Below are 19,792 nucleotides of genomic sequence, written 5' to 3' on the forward strand. Positions count from 1 at the left end.
TGAGGGACAATGGGGTGACATCTCCAAGATCTGGGGGCAACGGGGTGTCCCCTCCATCCTGAGGGACAATGGGGTGACATCTCCAAGATCTGGGGACAACGGGGTGTCCCCTCCATCCTGAGGGACAATGGGGTGACATCTCCAGGATTTGGGGACAACGGGGTGTCCTGTCCATCCTGAGGGACAATGGGGTGACATCTCCAGGATTTGGGGACAACGGGGTGTCCTGTCCATCCTGAGGGACAATGGGGTGACATCTCCAGGATTTGGGGACAACGGGGTGTCCTGTCCTGTCCTGTCCTGTAGGACATTGGGCCGTCCCCTCCACCCTCCCATCCCCAGGACATGTCCCAAACCCAATCCCACCCTGTCCCATCATTCCCAGCCCCAAATTCCCGCCCGGACTCGTCCTCCACCCCCAATCCGGGCCACGGGAACACGGAGAGGCCGAGCCCCAGATCCCAAAACTATTTTGGGGCGAGCGGAGTCTCCGGGGAATCCGTGTGGAACGAGGGCACCTCCGGAGCGCCGAGTCCTTCCCAAATTCCGGCTCTCCTTCCCCAAATCCGCCTCATCCCGGCCTATATTCCACCGGTCACGTGCCCGGCACCTCTGGGAATCATCCCGGTATTTTTAGGTTCTGGGTTTCTCCGTCATGTTTTGGGAACGTGGATCGCTCTGGAAAAAGGGATTTAGGGTGGGTTTGGGGGGCGGGATATTGGGAAGCATGAGATGGCACCATTGGAATTTGGGGAGGAATTGGTTATTCCGGCTCTCCTTCCCCAAATCCGCCTCATCCCAGCCTCTTTTCCGCCAGCACCTCTGGGAATCATCCCGGTATTTTTAGGTTCTTGATTTCTCCGTCACGTTTTGGGAACACGGATCACTCTGGAAACAGGATTTAGGGTGGGTTTGGGTGGGGCAGGATATCGGGAAGGACGGGATGGCCCCATTGGAATTTTTAGGGGTGAATTGGTTATTCCGGCTCTCCTTCCCCAAATCCGCCTCATCCCGGCCTCTTTTCTGCCGGCACCTCTGGGAATCGTCCCGGTATTTTTAGGATCTGGATTTCTCCATCACGTTTTGGAAACGTGGATTGCTCTGGAAACAGGATTTAGGGTGGGTTTGTGGGGAGCAGGATATCGGGAAGGACGGGATGGCCCCATTGGAATTTTTAGGGGTGAAATTTCGGGTATTCCGGCTCTCCTTCCCCAAATCCGCCTCATCCCGGCCTCTTTTCCGCCAGCACCTCTGGGAATCATCCCGGTATTTTTAGGCTCTGGATTTCTCCATCACGTTTTGGGAACGTGGATCGCTCTGGAAAAGGGATTTAGGGTGGGTTTGGGGGGAGCAGGATATCGGGAAGGACGGGATGGTCCCGTTGGAATTTGGGGAGGAATTGGTTGTTCCGGCTCTAATTCCCCAAATCCGCCTCATCCCGGCCTCTTTTCCGCCGGCACCTCTGGGAATCATCCCGGTATTTTTAGGTTCTGGGTTTCTCCATCATGTTTTGGGAACATGGATCACTCTGGAAAAGGGATTTAGGGTGGGTTTTGGGGGGCAGGATATCAGGAAGGACGGGATGGCCCCATTGGAATTTGGGGAGGAATTGGTTATTCCGGCTCTCCTTCCCCAAATCCGCCTCATCCCGGCCTCTTTTCCGCCGACACCTCTGGGAATCATCCCGGTATTTTTAGGCTCCGGATTTCTCCGTCACGTTTTGGGAGCATGGATTGCTCTGGAAAAGAGATTTAGGGTGGGTTTGTGGGGGGCAGGATATTGGGAAGAATGGGATGGCCCCATTGGAATTTTTGGGGTGAATTGGGTATTCCAGATTTTCTTCCCCAAATCCACCTCGGTTTTTTTTTTTGGTTTTTTTTTTGGACATTCTGGCTCTGGAATGTTTGATTCCAGGTTGGGTGGGGATTGGAGAAATCTGGAATAGGGGAAGGCATCCTTGGGGTGGGATTTAAGGACCATTCCCACCCAAACCCTTCCACCACCCAATGATTCCATGGCAAGGACACCCCGCTGAAATTCCCAAATTCCCAAACCTTTCCCCACCGCGTTCCAAGCGGGCGGAATTTGGGATTCCCGCGGGAACTGGGCTGGAGCACATTCCAGAGGGACAAAGGCCGGGAAAGGGTCAAATCCCAGCGGCCAAGCTGGGGACAAAGAGCCCTTGAGTGGCCCCGGGGACAGCCCGGCCGTGCCTGGCACCGGCGGCTCCTTTGAGATTCCCAGGATTCAGGCCCTTCCCGGGATCCCAGCTCTGGGCACCACCCCCTTCCTGGTGGCCCTGGTGGCCATGGATCAGATCCTGGAGATGGGAATGGCACTGGGAATGGCACTGGGAGGGTCACACCTGGAGGTGGCTCCTGTCCCCACATTCCAGGAGTGGCTGGTTTTAGGGATGGATTTTGGGATCAGACCCTGGAGCTGGGAATGGCACTGGGAGGGTCACACCTGGAGGTGGCTCCTGTCCCCACATTCCAGGAGTGGCTGGTTTTAGGGAGGGATTTTGGGAGCAAATCCTGAAGCTGGGAATGGCTCTGGGAGGGTCACACCTGGAGGTGGCTCTCTCATTTCAGGAGTGACTTTTTTTGGGATAGATTTTGGGATCAGACCCTGGAACAGGGAGTGGCTCTGGGAGGGTCACACCTGGAGGTGGCTCCCTGATTTCAGGAGTGGCTTTTTCAGGGATGGATTTTGGGATCAGATCCTGGAGCTGGGAATGGCACTGGGAGGGTCACACCTGGAGGTGGCTCCTGTCCCCACATTTCAGGAGTGGCTTTTTCAGGGAGGGATTTTGGGAGCAAATCCTGGAGCCGGGAGTGGCTTTTTTGGGGATGGATTTTGGGATCAAATCCTGGAGCTGGGAATGACACAGGGTGCACTGGGAGGATCACATGTCCCCATTTCAGGAGTGACTTTTTTTAGGGATGGATTTTGGGATCAGACCCTGGAGCTGGGAATGGCACTGGGAGGGTCACACCTGGAGGTGGCTCCTGTCCCCACATTCCAGGAGTGGCTTTTTTAGGGCTGGGCTGGAATTCCCAGACAATCCCTGGATCCCTGGCAGTGTCCAGGGAAAAGTTGGATGGGGTTTGGATCACCCTGGGATGGTGGGAAGTGTCCCTGGGATGGGATTGAGGGTCCATGGATCCCATCCCAAACCATTCCGGGATTCTGGGATCAGGGACACTCAGGATCCATCCCGAGGGATTTTTATGGAATTCAGGGATGGAAAAGGGAAGGGAGACCCTTCCTGGAGTCCTGAGATTCCCAGGGAAGCCCCTGGATCCTGAAATTCCTTCTCAAGGAGGAATCGGGATGGGGCTGGATCCAACGCCAGGCTGGGAGAGCAGCTGGGAATGTGCAGCTGGATCAGGGGAGGATCCAGGGAATCCTTGGAGCCGCTTCCCCATCCCAAAGGGGCTCCAGGAGAGCTGGGATTGGGGCAAGGGCTGGAGGGGCAGGAGCCAGGGAATGGCTTCCAGTGGGAAAGGGGAGCTTGGGATGCTGGGATCCTGGGAAGGGATTCCTGGCTGGGCTGGGATTCCCAGAGAATCCCTGGATCCCTGGCAGTGTCCCAGGAAAGGTTGGAGCACCCCGGGATGCGGGAGGTGTCGGGGTTGGAATGGGGTGGGATTTGAGCTCCTTCCCACCCAAACCATTCCCTTTCCATGATTCCTGTCCCTGGGAATTCCAGCGGTTCCCAGAATTCCCAGAGAATCTCCCCCGGTGGCTCCCGCATCCCCAAAAATCCCCCAAATTCGCCCCCAAAATCTCCCAAACCCCCCAAATCCTTGGGATGCTCCGGGTACCAGGCGGGAGGGGCGGGGCGGGGCAAAGGCGCGGTGTCGGGCGCTGATTGGTCAGAAATGACATCATCGATGAGCCGCCGGCGATGGAGGCCCCGCCCCGAATCCTGGGTGGGTCCAGGGGGATCCCGGGATTGGGGGGGGGGAATTGTGGGAAAATTGGGAAAAAAGTGACGGGATTTTTGTTGGAAATTGGGATAAAGATGGGAAAATGGGATGGGGGAAATGTGGGAAAAATATGGGGGAAGTTAATGAAAATAAATGTGAAATAAACGTGAAATTAATTTTTTAAATATATGCCAAAAATAGAAAATAAATTTAAAATAAATATGGATTAAATTTAAAATAAACGCAAAAATAAATATGGAATAAATTTAAAATAAATGCAAAACCAAATATAAAATAAATATTTAAAATAGAGATTGAATATAGAATAAATATAAACTTAAGCCCCTAAAATATGGTATAAAACAAATCTAAAAATAAATACAACACCCCCAAAATACAAAATAAATTCAGAATAAATTAAGAAATTATGATAAATAAATAGTTATGATTGAATGGATATAAAATATTTCCATCAAATATAAAAAGCAAAATAATATATAGAAGAAATACAAAAAGAGAAGTAAATACTGTATTTAAACACAAATTAATTAAAATTTTACAATTAAGGTAAACATTAAAAAATACCGAAAGTAAGCGTAAAAATATGAAAAAACAGTGATCAAAAATAAAAGTTAAAATGAAAGTCTAACAAACAAAAATAAAAGGAAAAAACAGTTTTAAAAGTAAAAATAACAGTAAATAAAAATAAAAATAAATGTTACCATTTAAAAAATATAACGATTTTAATATTAAAGTTGAAATAAAAGCCTAGGGAAGAAAAATTAAAATTAATTAATTTTCTTAAAGCCACTAAGAAATAAAATTAATTTTGAAATTAGAAATTAAAACTCAAAAGCGAAATAAATTAAAACCTAAAAAATAAAACCAATTTTTTAAAAATAAAAATAAAAATAAAATAAAAATAAAAATAAAATAGACAAAAATAAAAATAAAAATAAAAATAAAAATAAAAATTAAAAAAAATATCAGTGAGACCCTTCCAAGCAAGAATCTGCTTTTTCCTGGGTGGAATTCCAGGTTTTGGGATGGAGAAGGTGCAGAGGAACCCCTCGACCCCCTCCAGTGTTTCCCCCACATTTATCCTCCAAAATTCCCAGAAAAAAGGGAGAAATCCCAGGCCTCACATTCCCGAACGCATCTCAAATGTGCCAGAATTGGGGTTGGGATGCCCAGAATTCTGGGAATTGCTGGGATTTTGGGGTGGTGGGAAAGGTCGGGATATGGGATGGGGAGGGGGATTGGGATGGGGAGGAGGGATTGGATTGGGATTGGGATTGGGATTGGGGATGGGGATGGGGATGGGGATGGGGATGGGATTGGGATTGGGGTTGGGGTCGGGGATGGGGATGGGGATGGGATTGGGGTTGGGATGGGATGGGATGGGATGGGATGGGATGGGATGGGATGGGATGGAATAAGTGGATGGAAAAATGGGATGGGATTGGATTTTGGATTTGGATTGGGCTTGGGGTTGGGCTTGGGGTTGGGGTTGGGCTTGGGCTTGGGGTTGGGCTTGGGGTTGGGGTTGGGGTTGGGATTGGGATTGGGATTGGGATTGGGATTGGGGTTGGGATAGGGGTTGGGATGGGATTGGGGTGGGATGGGATGGAATAAGTGGATGGAATAATGGGATGGGATTGGATTTGGGATTGGGGTTGGGGTTGGGATTGGGATTGGGATTGGGATTGGGATTGGGATTGGGATTGGGGTTGGGGTTGGGATTGGGATTGGGATTGGGATTGGGATTGGGATTGGGATGGGTGGGGTGGGACGGGATGGAGAGAAGGGACGGAGATGGGAATGGGATGGGATTGGGATGGGATAGGAATGCAGGATTGGGGTGGGATGGGATGGGATGGGATGGGATGGGATGGGATGGGATGGGATGGGATGGGGTGGGATGGGGTGGGATGGGATGGGATAGGAAGGGACGGGATGGGATGGGATGGGATGGGATGGGATGGATGGGATAGGAAAGCAGGATGAGGGTGGGATGGGGTGGGATGGGGTGGGATGGGATGGGATAGGAAGGGACGGGATGGGATGGGATGGGATGGGATGGGATGGGATGGGATGGGCTGGGATGGGATGGGATGGGATGGGATGGGATAGGAAGGGACGGGATGGGGTGGGATGGGATGGGATGGAGGGAAGGTGGATGGGGATGGGATGTGCAGGGATTTGGGATGCCGCAAATCCCTTTTTCCCCTCCTTTGCCGTATCCAGGGATACGCCGTGGGAGGATCCCGGGGTCGCCCCCAGCTCCAGCCTCTCCCTTTTGTTTTCCCTCCTCCCTCTCTCGTTCCTGAGGAGCTTCCTGAGCAAATGCCGGGAAACCATGGAAACCACCCGCTCCCGTCGGAATCCGGGCAGGAAAAAAGCAGGAAAAAAGCAGGAAAAGGTCGGGAAGGGCCACCCAGGCCCCTTCCCTTCCCCCATGGAATCGCCTGAAATCCCAAGGACCCACCTGGATTTGGGGAAAAACCGTTTGGGTGGGATTAACTCCGGGTAAAAACTCCGAAATTCCTCCTTTTCCCAACACCAAGGAGGCATCTTCACAGGATTCCCAGAGCTGGGAATTCAGGGAAAAACCCCTCGGAGGGAAAAAGCTGTGGGGAAAAGGGTGGAGGAGGTGGGATGCTCCCAGGGGTGCTCCCACTGATGGTTTTCCATGTGTCAAATCCCATGGGATTTTCCCCTTCCAAGAGCCGGGATAAGGATCACAGCAGGGATTCCTGGATCCCTAAAAACTGTGGGGGAAAAAGCCTCCAAATCCTTTAATTCCTTATTTGTCAAGGAAATCCTTTCTTCCCAAAGCATTCCCAGCTTGGATCCATGGCAGAGAGCTTCAGGAGAATTTGGGATTTGGGCACAGAACCACACAGGGGGGAGAGATATACGGATAATATTTCTAATGTTTATTAATATTTATTAACGATAAAAACCTGAGACGACGCGAACAAATCTTTTTATCCCTGCTTATTTTTCCTTTTTTTTTTTTTTTTTTTGGTCGTTTTTCCCGGAAAAGCACCTGGAGAACCCCGCCGGGAGGCGAGGAGACATCTCAGGTGGGGACATCCTCAAGGACACGGACGCGGAGCGGGCAGATCCGGAGCGTCTTGGTGTTGGCGTCGCCCTGGGTGTTGCCCACGTAGAAATAGGGGAAGACGGGCCCGCCGAACTTCTCGTGGAACGTGTAGATGTGGCTCTGGAGGTCGGCGTCGTAGAAGGACAGCTCGCCCTCGGTGCAGTCCAGCTCCACCCGGACCCTCCGGATGTTGCCCGGCGCCGTCTGCGAGCGCACGGCGTTGGACGCCCGGCACTCGTCCTTGCCCTGGAGGTGGTAGATGTACCAGAAGCCGGAGCGGGAATCGTGGTGGTAACTCCAGTGGGAGCCTCTGTGGGGCCGGGAGACGCCCACCCTCCAGTTGGTCAGCCCGCCCAGGTCCACCTGCCAGGTGTGGAAGCCTTCGGAGAAGCCGCGGGAGCCCAGGATGCAGGGGGCGGAGGTGAAGCGCTCCGGGTTCTCCACGGAGCCCTTGTAGCTGCAGATGGAGACGCTGGAGAGGTCCTCGGAGACGGAGAGCCAGCCCGCGGCCGAGTTGGGATCCAGGCTGAAGGGCACTGCGGGCAAGGGGAGGGTTTTATGGGAAGCTTGGTAGGGATCCGTCTGTCCCTCCGCGGGGCCCTCCATGGGATCCATTCACACATGGATCCTTCCATCCCTACATGGATCCTTCCATGGATTCATCCATGGATGCCTTCCTCCATCCCTCCGTCCATCCATGGATACTTCCATGAATCCATCCATCCATCCATCCACGGACCCTTCCATGGATTCATCCATGGATCCCTTCCTCCATCCCTCCGTCCATCCATGGATACTTCCATGAATCCATCCATCCATCCATCCACGGACCCTTCCATGGATTCATCCATGGATCCCTTCCTCCATCCCTCCGTCCATCCATGGATACTTCCATGAATCCATCCATCCATCCATCCACGGACCCTTCCATGGATTCATCCATGGATCCCTTCCTCCATCCCTCCGTCCATCCATGGTTCTTTCATTAATCCATCCATCCATCCATCCATGGATCCTTCCATGGATTCATCCATGGATGCCTTCCTCCATCCCTCCGTCCATCCATGGATACTTCCATGAATCCATCCATCCATCCATCCATGAATCCTTCCATGGATTCATCCATGGATCCCTTCCTCCATCCCTCCATGGAACCTTCCATTGACCTGTCCATCTGTCCCTCCATCCATGGATGCTTCCATGGAACTCTCCATCCTTCCATTGATCCATCCATCTGTCCCTCCATCCACGGATCCATCCATCCATCCATCCATCCATCCATCCATCCATCCATCCATCATCCATCCATCCATCCCATCTATGGATCCATCTATCCATGGATACTTCCATGTATCCATCCATCCATCCATAGATCCATCCTCCATTCATTCATGAATCCTTCCATGGATCCATCCATCTGTCCCTCCATCCATGGAATCCATCCATCCATCCATCCATCCATCCATCCATCCATCATCCATCATCCATCCATCCATCCATCCATCCATCCATCCATCCATCCATCCGTCCATCCCTCCCTCCCTCCCTCCCTATCCATCCGTGGATCCAGTCACCCCTATCCATCCATGGATCCATCCATCCATCCATGGATCCATCCATCCATCCATCCATCCATGGATCCATCCATCCATCCATGGATCCATCCATCCATCCATCCATCCATCCATCCATCCATCCATCCATCCATCCCTCCATCCATCCCTACACCGGTCCCCGTCCATGGATTTGTCCCTAACCCACATCACCCCTGGCAAACACACATTCCCAAGTTTCCCTTTTTGAGGAACAAGCCCCTCCCTTCACTTTCCCAATCCCTGGTCCCATCTCCAAATTTCCCGTCTTTCCAGACCCCACCACCACCATTTTTAGGGAAGAATCCACTTCCACATTTCCCATCTTTCCAGACCCCACCACCACCATTTTTAGGGAAGAATCCACTTCCACATTTCCCATCTTTCCAGACCCACCACCACCATTTTTAGGGAAGAATCCATCTCCACATTTCCCATCTTTCCAGACGGCCCCACCACCATTTCTAGGGAAGAATCCACTTCCACATTTCCCATCTTTCCAGATCCCACCGCCACCATTTTTAGGGAAGAATCCACTTCCACATTTCCCATCTTTCCAGACCCCACCACCACCATTTTTAGGGAAGAATCCACTTCCACATTTCCCATCTTTCCAGACGGCCCCACCACCATTTCTAGGGAAGAATCCACTTCCACATTTCCCATCTTTCCAGACCCCACCACCACCATTTTTAGGGAAGAATCCCTCTCCACATTTCCCATCTTTCCAGACGGCCCCACCACCATTTCTAGGGAAGAATCCATCTCCACATTTCCCATCTTTCCAGACCGCACCGCCAACATTTTTCGGGAAGAATCCATCTCCACATTTCCCATCTTTCCAGACCCCACTGCCACCATTTCTAGGGAAGAATCCATCTCCACATTCCCCATTTTCCCAAACCCCACCACCACCATTTTTAGGGAGGAACCCATCTCCACATTTCCCATCTTTCCAGACCCCCTGGAAAACCCCACTCTGGACATTCCCTGCTCCTCACCGGCGGTGATGGTGTCCAACATCTTCTTCCACACGTTGTACTGGAGCGATCCCAGGTATTTGGCCACGTCCAGGAGCAATCCCGAGGGAACAGCTTCCGGCTCCTCGGCCGTGCAGGCGATCCTAGGGCAGGGATTGGCCGTGGAGAAAGGATTGGGATGAGGCACCCGGCATCTCCCAAGCTTGTCCTCCCTCCATTCCCGCAAAATCTGGGATTTAACGCTTCCCACAAACCCCGAAATCCCGCTTTTTGTCCCCGCCGTCCTGCCCGGAATACGCAGGGGACATCCAGCACCTCAGAGCTGGAATTTTCTTGGAGCAGGGAGCTCAGGAGACCCCATCCGGCCAGCGGGAAGGGCTCAGCCATTCCCAGATTCCCATGGATATGGGATTATGTGACGGGACCAGGACCTACCTCCGCTTGCGGTTCTTGTGGGTCTGGAAAAGAGAAGAAAAGAGGAATCAGATCTTGGCTGCCACCGGAATTCCAACAGCCCAGGGATCACTTGGGGGAGGCTGGATTGGGATCCCGGAGGGAATTACCATTGGGAATGTGGGAATTACCATGGGGCATGTGGGAATTACCACTGGAAATGTGGGAATTACCATGAGGAAATCTGGGAATTACCATCAGGAATGTGGGAATTACCATTGGGAATGTGGGAATTACCATGGGGCATGTGGGAATTACCACGGGGAAATGTGGGAATTACCACGGGGAATGTGGGAATTACCATCAGGAATGTGGGAATTACCATGGGGAATGCGGGAATTACCACGGGGAATGTGGGAATTACCACGGGGAAATGTGGGAATTACCATGAGGAAATGTGGGAATTACCATGGGGAAATGTGGAAATTTCCACCGGAAATGTGGGAATTTGGGAATTACCATGGGGAATGTGGGAATTACCATGGGGAATGTGGGAATTACCACTGGGAATGTGAGAATGTGGGAATTATCACAAGGAATGTGGGAATTATCATGAGGAATGTGAGAATTACCACCGGGAACGTGGGAATGATCACCGGGAATGTGGGAATTACCATGGGGAAATGTGGGAATTAACACGGGAAATGTGGGAACTACCATGAGGAAATCTGGGAATTACCATGGGGGAATGTGGGAATTACCACCGGGAATGTGGGAATGTGGGAATGATCACCGGGAATGTGGGAATTACCATGGGGAAATGTGGGAATTACCATGGGGAATGTGGGAATTACCATGGGGGAATGTGGGAATTACCATGGGAAAATGTGGAAATTACCACCAGGAATGTGGGAATTACCATGAGGAAATGTGGGAATTACCACTGGGAATGTGGGAATTACCATGGGGAATGTGGGAATTACCATGGAGAAATGTGGGAATTATCACCGGGAATGTGGAAATTACCACCGGGAATGTGGGAATTACCATGGGGAAATGTGGAAATTTCCACCGGAAATGTGGGAATTTGGGAATTACCATGGGGAATGTGGGAATCACCATGGGGAATGTGGGAATTACCACTGGGAATGTGAGAATGTGGGAATTATCACCAGGAATGTGGGAATTATCATGAGGAATGTGGGAATTACCACCAGGAATGTGGGAATTACCATGGGGAAATGTGGGAATTAACACGGGAAATGTGGGAACTACCATGAGGAAATCTGGGAATTACCACCAGGAATGTGGGAATCACCACAGGAAATGCGGGAATTACCATGGGGAATGTGGGAATTACCATGGAGAAATGTGGGAATTACCACGGGGAAATGTGGGAATTACCACGGGGAATGGGGGAATTACCATGAGGAAATGTGGGAATTACCACCAGGAATGTGGGAATTACCACCAGGAAATGTGGGAATTACCACGGGGAAATGTGGGAATTACCACGGGGAAATGTGGGATTTACCACGAGGAAATGTGGGAATTACCACCAGGAATGTGGGAATTACCACCAGGAAATGTGGGAATTAACATGGGAAATGTGGGAATTACCATGAGGAAATCTGGGAATTACCACCAGGAATGTGGGAATTACCATGGGGAATCTGGGAATTACCACCAGGAATGTGGGAATTACCATGGGGAAATGTGGAAATTTCCACCGGAAATGTGGGAATTTGGGAATTACCATGGGGAATGTGGGAATTACCACTGGGAATGTGAGAATGTGGGAATTATCACAAGGAATGTGGGAATTATCATGAGGAATGTGGGAATTACCACCGGGAATGTGGGAATGTGGGAATGATCACCGGGAATGTGGGAATTACCATGGGGAAATGTGGGAATTAACACGGGAAATGTGGGAACTACCATGAGGAAATCTGGGAATTACCACAGGAAATGCGGGAATTACCATGGGGAATGTGGGAATTACCATGGAGAAATGTGGGAATTACCATGGAGAAATGTGGGAATTACCATGAGGAAATGTGGGAATTATCACCGGGAATGTGGGAATTACCATGAGGAAATGTAGGAATTACCACGGAGAATGTGGGAAATTACCATGGGGAATGTGGGGATTAACATGGGAAATGTGGGAATTACTACCAGGAATGTGGGAATTACCATGGGGAATGCGGAAATTACCACCAGGAATATGGGAATTATCACCGGGAATGTGGGATTTACCATGAGGAAATGTGGAAATTACCACCGGGAATGTGGGAATTACCATGGGGAATGTGGAAATTACCACCGGAAATGTGGGAATGTGGGAATTACCACCGGGAATGTGGGAATTACCACGGGCAATGTGGGAATGTGGGAATTGCCACGGGGAATGCGGGAATTACCATCAGGAAGGTGAGGTCGTCCTGCTTGAGGTCGGCCTCGAGCCGCGCGGCCTCGTTGAGCAGGGCCTGGCTGGCCTCCGCCAGCTGCTCCATCTTGCCCTGGATCAGGTCCTGCTTCCGGCCCGCCTCCTCCCGCAGCTGCGCCAGCACCGCCTGCTCCTCGTCCCACAGGAACTTGTGCAGCTTCTCGAACTCCCACTTCACCTGACGCTCCAGGCGCTCCGATTCCACCTGCGAACGTCGGCGCCGTGCTCCGGGCGGGAACGGTGGGAGCGCCCGAATTCCCGGGATTCCTCCTTCCCAGAGCTCAGGGACTCATTGGGATCGCGCTGCCCTTCCCAAATGCCCTTCCCTGCTTCCCAAATCCCCATCGCTCCCATTTTCTAGGATGGGATCAATGCTCAACCCCCAGTCGCATGTGCAGGATTGGGATCGGGATCAATCCCCCCTCTGGAGCACCCAAATTCCCTGGATTCCCCCTTCCCAGAGCTCAGGGATTCATTGGGATCACGCTGCCCTTCCCAAATTCCCTTCCCCGCTTCCTAAATCCCCATTGCTCCCATTATCCAGATAAGATCAGTGCTCCACCCCCAGCCGCATGTGCAGGATTGGGATTGGGATCAATCCCACCTCTGGAACAGCTGAATTCCTTGGATTCCCCCTTCCCACAGCTCAGGGATTCACTGGGATCACGCTGCCCTTCCCAAATTCCCTTCCCTGCTTCCCAAATCCCCATCACTCTCCTTTTCCAGGATAGAATCAGGGCTTCACCCCAGCTACATTCCCAATCAGGATCAGGATCAATCCCACCTCTGGAGCACCCAAATTCCCTGGATTCCCCCTTCCCAGAGCTCAGGGATTCACTGGGATCACGCTGCCATCCCGAAATTCCCTTCCCCACATCCCAAATCCCAACACTCCCATTTTACAGGATGGGATCAGTGCTCCACCCCAGCTACATTCCCAATCAGGATCAGGATCAATCCCACCTCTAGAGCAGCTGAATTCCCTGGATTCCCCTTCCCACAGCTCAGGGATTCCCAGGGATTCCCTGGGATCACGCTGCCCTCCCCAAATTCCCATCCCCACTTCCCAAATCCCCATCACTCCCATTTTCCAGGATGGGATCAATGCTCAACCCCCAGTCGCATGTGCAGGATTGGGATTGGGATCAATCCCACCTCTGGAGCACACAAATTCCCTGGATTCCCCCTTCCCAGAGCTCAGGGATTCACTGGGATCACTGGGATCACGCTGCCCTCCCCAAATTCCCTTCCCTGCTTCCTAAATCCCCACTGCTCTCCTTTCCCAGATGGAATCAGGGCTTCACCCTAGCTACATTCCCAATCAGGATCAGGATCAATCCCACCTCTGGAGCACCCAAATTCCCTGGATTCCCCTTCCCAGAGCTCAGGGATTCACTGGGATCAATGGGATCACGCTGCTCTTCCCAAATTCCCTTCCCCACTTCCCAAATCCCCATCACTCCCATTTTCCAGGATGGGATCAATGCTCCACCCCCTGGCTGCATGTGCAGGTTTGGGATTGGGTTCAATCCCACCACTGGAGCACCCAAATTCCCTGCATTCCCCATTCCCAGAGCTCAGGGATTCACTGGGATCACTGGGATCACGCTGCCCTTCCCAAATTCCCTTCCCCACTTCCCAAATCCCCACTGCTCTCCTGTCCCAGATGGGATCAGGGCTCCACTCCACCTGCTTTTGCAAGTTTGGGATTGGGATCATTGCCACCTCTGGAGCACCCAAATTCCCTGCATTCCCCTTTCCCAGAGCACAGGTATTCCCTGGGATTCCCTGGGATCACGGTGCCCTCCCCAAATTTCCATCCCCACTTCCCAAATCCCCACTGCTCTCCTTTCCAGGATGGGATCAGGGCTTCACTCCAGCTGTATTCCCAGTCAATATCAGGATCAATCCCATCTCCAGGTACCCAAATTCCCTGGATTCCTCCTTCCCAGAGCTCAGAGATCACTGGGATCACACTGCCCTTCCCAAATTCCCATCCCTGCTTCCCAAATCCCCACCACTCTCCTCTCCTGGGATGAGATCAGGGCAAGTTTGGGATTGGGATCAATCCCACTTCTAGAGCACCCAAATTCCCTGGATTCCCCATTCCCAGAGCTCAGGGATTCCCTGGCATCACTGGGATCACGCTGCCCCTCCTGAATTCCCATCCCTGCTTCCCAAATCCCCACTGCTCTCCTTTTCCAGGATGGGATCAGCACTTTACCCCAGCTGTACATGCAGGATTGGGATCAGGATCAATCCCACCTCTGGAGCATCCGAATTCCCTGGATTCCCCATTCCCACAGCTCAGGGATTCACTGGGATCACGCTGCTCTTCCCAAATTCCCATCCCTGCTTCCCAAATCCCCACTGCTCTCCTTTTCCAGGATAGAACCAGGGCTTCACCCCAGCTACATTCCCAATCAGGATCAGGATCAATCCCACCTCTAGAGCAGCTGAATTCCCTGCATTCCCCTTCCCAGAGCTCAGGGATTCACTGGGATCACTGGGATCACGCTGCCCTCCCCAAATTCCCTTCCTCACTTCCCAAATCCCAACACTCCCATTTTTCAGATAGGATCAGTGCTCCACCCCAGCTGCATGTGCATTTTGGAATTGGGTTCAATCCCACCTCTGGAGCAGTTGAATTCCCTGGATTCCCCCTTCCCAGAGCTCAGGGACTCACTGGGATCACGCTGCCCTTCCCAAATTCCCATCCGTGCTTCCCAAATCCCCATCACTCCCATTTTCCAGGATAGAATCAGGGCTTCACCCCAGCTACATTCCCAATCAGGATCAGGATCAATCCCACCCCTGGAGCACCCAAATTCCCTTCCCCACTTCCCAAATCCCCACTGCTCCCCTTTTCCAGATAAGATCAATGCTCCACCCCCAGCCGCATGTGCGGGATTGGGATTGGGATCAATCCCACCTCTGGAGCACCCGAATTCCCTGGATTCCCCCTTCCCAGAGCTCAGGGATTCCCTGGGATCACACTGCCCTCCCCAAATTCCCATCCCTGCTTCCCAAATCCCCATCACTCTCCTTTTCCGGGATGGAATCAGGGCTTCACTCAAGCTGCATTACTGATCAGGATCAGGATCAATCCCACCTCTGGAGCACCCAAATTCCCTGGATTCCCCTTCCCAGAGCTCAGGGATTCACTGGGATCAATGGGATCATGCTGCTCTTCCCAAATTCCCTTCCCCACTTCCCAAATCCCCACCGCTCACCTCTCCTGAGATGAGATCAGGGCAAATTTGGGATTGGGATCAATCCCACCTCTGGAGCACCCAAATTCCCTGGATTCCCCATTCCCAGAGCTCAGGGATTCACTGGGATCACGCTGCCCTTCCCAAATTCCCATCCCTGCTCCCCAAATCCCCACTGCTCCCTTTTTCTAGGATGGGATCAGTGCTCCCCCTGGCTGCATGTGCAGGTTTGGGATCGGGATCAATCCCACCTCTGGAGCACCCGAATTCCCTGGATTCCCCCTTCCCAGAGCTCAGGCATTCACTGGGATCACTGGCATCACGCTGCCCTTCCCAAATTCCCATCCCTGCTTCCCAAATCCCCATCGCTCCCATTTTCTAGGATGGGATCAATGCTCAACCCCCAGTCGCATGTGCAGGATTGGGATTGGGATCAATCCCACCTCTGGAGCACACAAATTCCCTGCATTCCCCCTTCCCAGAGCTCAGGGATTCACTGGGATCACGCTGCCCTTCCCAAATTCCCATCCCCCACTTCCCAAATCCCAACACTCTCCTTTTCCGGGATGGAATCCGGGCTCCCCCCCATTGAACGTGCAGGATCGGGATCGGGATCGGGATCGGGATCGGGGTCGATCCCAGCTCCAGGAGGGAACACGCACCTCGTTGTGCCGGGAGATGGATTCGTAGGATCGCCGCACGGCCCCAAAATCCTTGGCTTTATCCCTCAGGGATGACTCCATGTTCGCCAGCTTGGCCTGCAAGGGGGGGGAGACACCCTCAGGACTCCCCCATTCCCAGGATTTTCCAGGATTTTTCCGGGATGAACACCCTCAGAGCTGGATCCGTGCTCTGTCCAACCCTTCCCCTCGCGCAGCGGGGAGGAAGAGGCGCTTTGATCCATAGGGAATGCTCCTCTCTGTTTTTTGGGATATCCCATCCCCGCCCATCCCAGTGCTCTGGGCAGCTCCATTCCTGTTCCCATTCCCATTCCCACGCATCCCATTCTCATTCCTATTCCCATTCCCACCCATCCCATTCCCACTCTCATTCCCATTCCCATTCCCCATTCCCATTCCCATTCCCACTCTCATTCCCATTCCCATTCCCATTCCCATTCCCATTCCCACTCCCATTCCCATTCCCACACTCATTCCCTTTCCCACTCCTATTCCCATTCCCCATTCCCACTCCCACTCTCATTCCCACTCCCACTCCCATTCCTATTCCCATAAATCCACTCTCATTTTCGTTCCCATTCCCATTCCCCCATTCCCCCATTCCTATTCCCCACTCCCATTCCCATTCCCACTCCCACTCTCATTCCCATTCCCACTCCCATTCCCACTCCCATTCCCACTCCTATTCCCATTCCCACTCCCATTCCCACTCCCCATTCCCTTTCCCATTCCTATTCCCATTCCCACTCCCACTCCCATTCCCATTCCCCATTCCCATTCCCATTCCCCGCTCCCACTCCCATTCCCCGCTCCCCATTCCCTTTCCCATTCCCATTCCCATTTCCATTCCCATTCCCCATTCCCCATTCCCATTCCCATTCCCATTCCCCCTCCCCACTCTCATTCCCATTCCCCACTCCCATTCCCATTCCCATTCCCATTCCCCATTCCCTTTCCCATTCCCCATTCCCATTCCCACTCTCATTCCCACTCCCACTCCCACTCCCAATTCCACTCCCACTCCCACTCTCATTCCCATTCCCACTCCCACTCCCATTCCCATTCCCAGGAACCCCAGCCAAGCTTTTCCCGCCACGTTTGAAATCCAGCGGGATGAGTCAGGGCGGTGCCGGCTGTTTTCCAGCGTGTCCTGGCAGCATTCCCAGCTCCTGGCTGCATCCCATCCCCTCCTCCTCCTCCTCCTCGGGCAGCCACATCCCTCCTTTCTGCCGGAATTGTGCAACTCCCAAATCCCAGCCCCGCTCCCAAAGCCTGGAATAACCAGCGCGGCTGGATCCGAGCTGGGATCAAGGGAATCACCGGGAATAATCATCCCGCTCCCCTTTCCCGCGGGATCATCATCCGGGATGGCGCCGGATAATTAAAGGGCAGGAGAGCATCCAGCAGCCGCCGCACGCCCGCAGGGAAGCGTGGCTGCCTCATCCCAAATCCTGGGAAATCTGGGACAGCTCCAGGTTTTAGGGGTGCCTCTCTCTGCCATCCATGCATGGGTGCATCCATGGATTCATCCCTGCATCCATCTCTGTTCATCCATGGATCCATTTATCCATGGATCCATTGCTCCCTCCCTCCATTCATAGATCCATCCATCCATGGATCCATCTCTCCATCCATCCATCCATCCATCCATCCATCCATCCATCCATCATCCATCCCTCCATCCATCCATGGATTGCATCCCTCCATCCATCCATGGATTCATCACTCCCTCCCTCCATTCATAGATCCATCCATCCATGGATCCATCTCTCCATCCATTCCTCCATCCATCCATCCATCCATCCATCCATCCATCCATCCATGGATTCATCCACATCCATCCATCCCTGCATCCATCCATCCATCCATGGATCCATCTATCCACATCTATCCCTCCATCCATGGATCCATGGATACATCCATCCCTCCATCCCTCCATCCATCCATGGATTCTATCCATGGACTCATCACTCCCTCCCTCCATCCATGCATGGATTGCATCAATGCATCCATCCATCCATCCATCCATGCATCCATTCCTCCATCCATCCATCATCCATCATCCCTCCATCCATCCATCCATCCATCATCCATCCATCCATCCATCCATCCATCATCCATCCATCCATCCATCCATCCATCCATCCATCCATCATCCATCCATCATCCATCCATCCATCCATCCATCCATCCATCATCCATCCATCCATCCATCCATCCATCCATCCCTCCATCCATCCCTCCATCCATCCATCCATCCATCATCCATCCATCATCCATCCATCCATCCATCCATCCATCCCATCCATCCATGTCCATCCATCCATGTCCATCCATCCCACCCCACCATCCCCTCACCCTAAAATCCGCCGCCGCCTCCTGCACCGGCCTCATCTTGTGCCCCTGGTGCTCCTTGGACCTCTGGCAGGAGAAGCACGCCAGCTCCTTGTCCTCCAGGCAGAAGAACTTGGGCTCCTCCTGGTGCGCGGGGCACCGGGCCACGCCGCGGCTCTGCCGCTGCCCTTCCTCCCTCAGCACCAGCTCCACCAGGTTCCTCAGCGTGTGGTTGACGCGCAGCTCCTCCAGCGAGGACCTCTCCTTGCACAGGGGGCACGCGTGCCGCCGGTGCTCCCACGAGCGGCTGATGCAGCCCTTGCAGAAGTTGTGCCCGCACGGCAGCGTCACCGCTTCCCGGAACGGCTCGTAGCAGATGGGGCACAGCAATTCCTCCTTCAAGCCCGGCGCGCTGGATGCTGCTGGAGCTGCCGAGCTGCTGCTGCTGCTGCTGCTGCTGGGGCAGGCATCGTCTCCGTTTTCCATGCTGCGGGATTTTTGGGAACGGGATTTATTTTTAATTTTAATTTTTTTTTTTTTTTTTACCCCACTAAAGCTGCCCCGACCGGACAAACGGCTCCGCTTTCTGATGCAACCGCTCGGTTTCCTGCCGGTGACTCAGCCGCGCTCCCTCCCGCCCGCTGACACCGCCCCGGGGCCGCGGCCGGGGGGGTTCCGCACCGCGGGGACGGCGGAAAAAGCGGCCGGGACCCCCCCAGCCCCGCGGTTCGACCGAGAGCCTTGCCCCGGACACGCTCGGGTCAGCCCCGGTGCCGGTTCTGGGTGCCCATGTCCCGGTCCCGGTCCCCCAAACTCGGGCAGCCCCGGTGCCGGCTCTGGGTGCCCATGTCCCGGTCCCGGTCCCCTAAACTCGGGGCTGCTCCGGTGCCCGGTTCTGGATCCCCACGTCCCGGTCCCCCAAACTCGGGCAGCCCCGGTGCCCGGTTCTGGGTGCCCACGTCCCGGTCCCCAAAACTCGGAGCCGCTCCGGAGCCCGGTTCTGGGTCCCCACGTCCCGGTCCCGGTCCCCCAAACTGGGGCTACTCTGGTGCCCGGTTCTGGGTCCCCACGTTCCGGTTCCCCAAACTCGGGGCAGCCCCGGTGCCCG

At 53.3% G+C, this 19,792-nt stretch overlaps 1 protein-coding gene and 1 long non-coding RNA gene across 5 annotated transcripts in view; one reads left to right on the forward strand and one right to left on the reverse strand.

Annotated features, from left to right (window-relative positions):
- The first annotated feature begins 3,811 nt into the window (after positions 1-3,811).
- LOC139584858 (uncharacterized) lies at positions 3,812-19,258 on the forward strand. The gene is made up of 4 exons (XR_011676853.1): positions 3,812-3,935; positions 6,180-6,461; positions 6,982-12,698; positions 14,315-19,258. It is a non-coding gene; the product is annotated as an uncharacterized lncRNA (long non-coding RNA).
- The window catches only part of TRIM35 (tripartite motif containing 35), a 58,336-nt gene continuing 45,394 nt past the window's right edge, over positions 6,851-19,792 (reverse strand). For 2 of the 4 annotated variants that reach the window (XM_071417164.1, XM_071417166.1), the window contains 6 exons: positions 18,709-19,171; positions 16,333-16,428; positions 12,433-12,663; positions 10,049-10,071; positions 9,635-9,756; positions 6,851-7,577 (listed from right to left, as the gene is read on the reverse strand). In XM_071417164.1, the coding sequence (XP_071273265.1) occupies positions 7,018-7,577; positions 9,635-9,756; positions 10,049-10,071; positions 12,433-12,663; positions 16,333-16,428; positions 18,709-19,171 (1,495 nt within the window). In that variant the 3' untranslated portion in view covers positions 6,851-7,017. Of the gene's footprint in view, positions 7,578-8,984; positions 9,757-10,048; positions 10,072-12,432; positions 12,664-16,332; positions 16,429-18,708; positions 19,172-19,792 lie in introns of those variants that run through there. The other 2 variants (XM_071417162.1, XM_071417163.1) reach the window with 1 other exon arrangement.

Source organism: Agelaius tricolor, unplaced genomic scaffold (assembly GCF_023055355.1).
Source record: "Agelaius tricolor isolate 1412-34295 unplaced genomic scaffold, bAgeTri1.0.p SCAF_68, whole genome shotgun sequence".
NCBI classification, from domain to species: Eukaryota; Metazoa; Chordata; class Aves; order Passeriformes; family Icteridae; genus Agelaius; species Agelaius tricolor.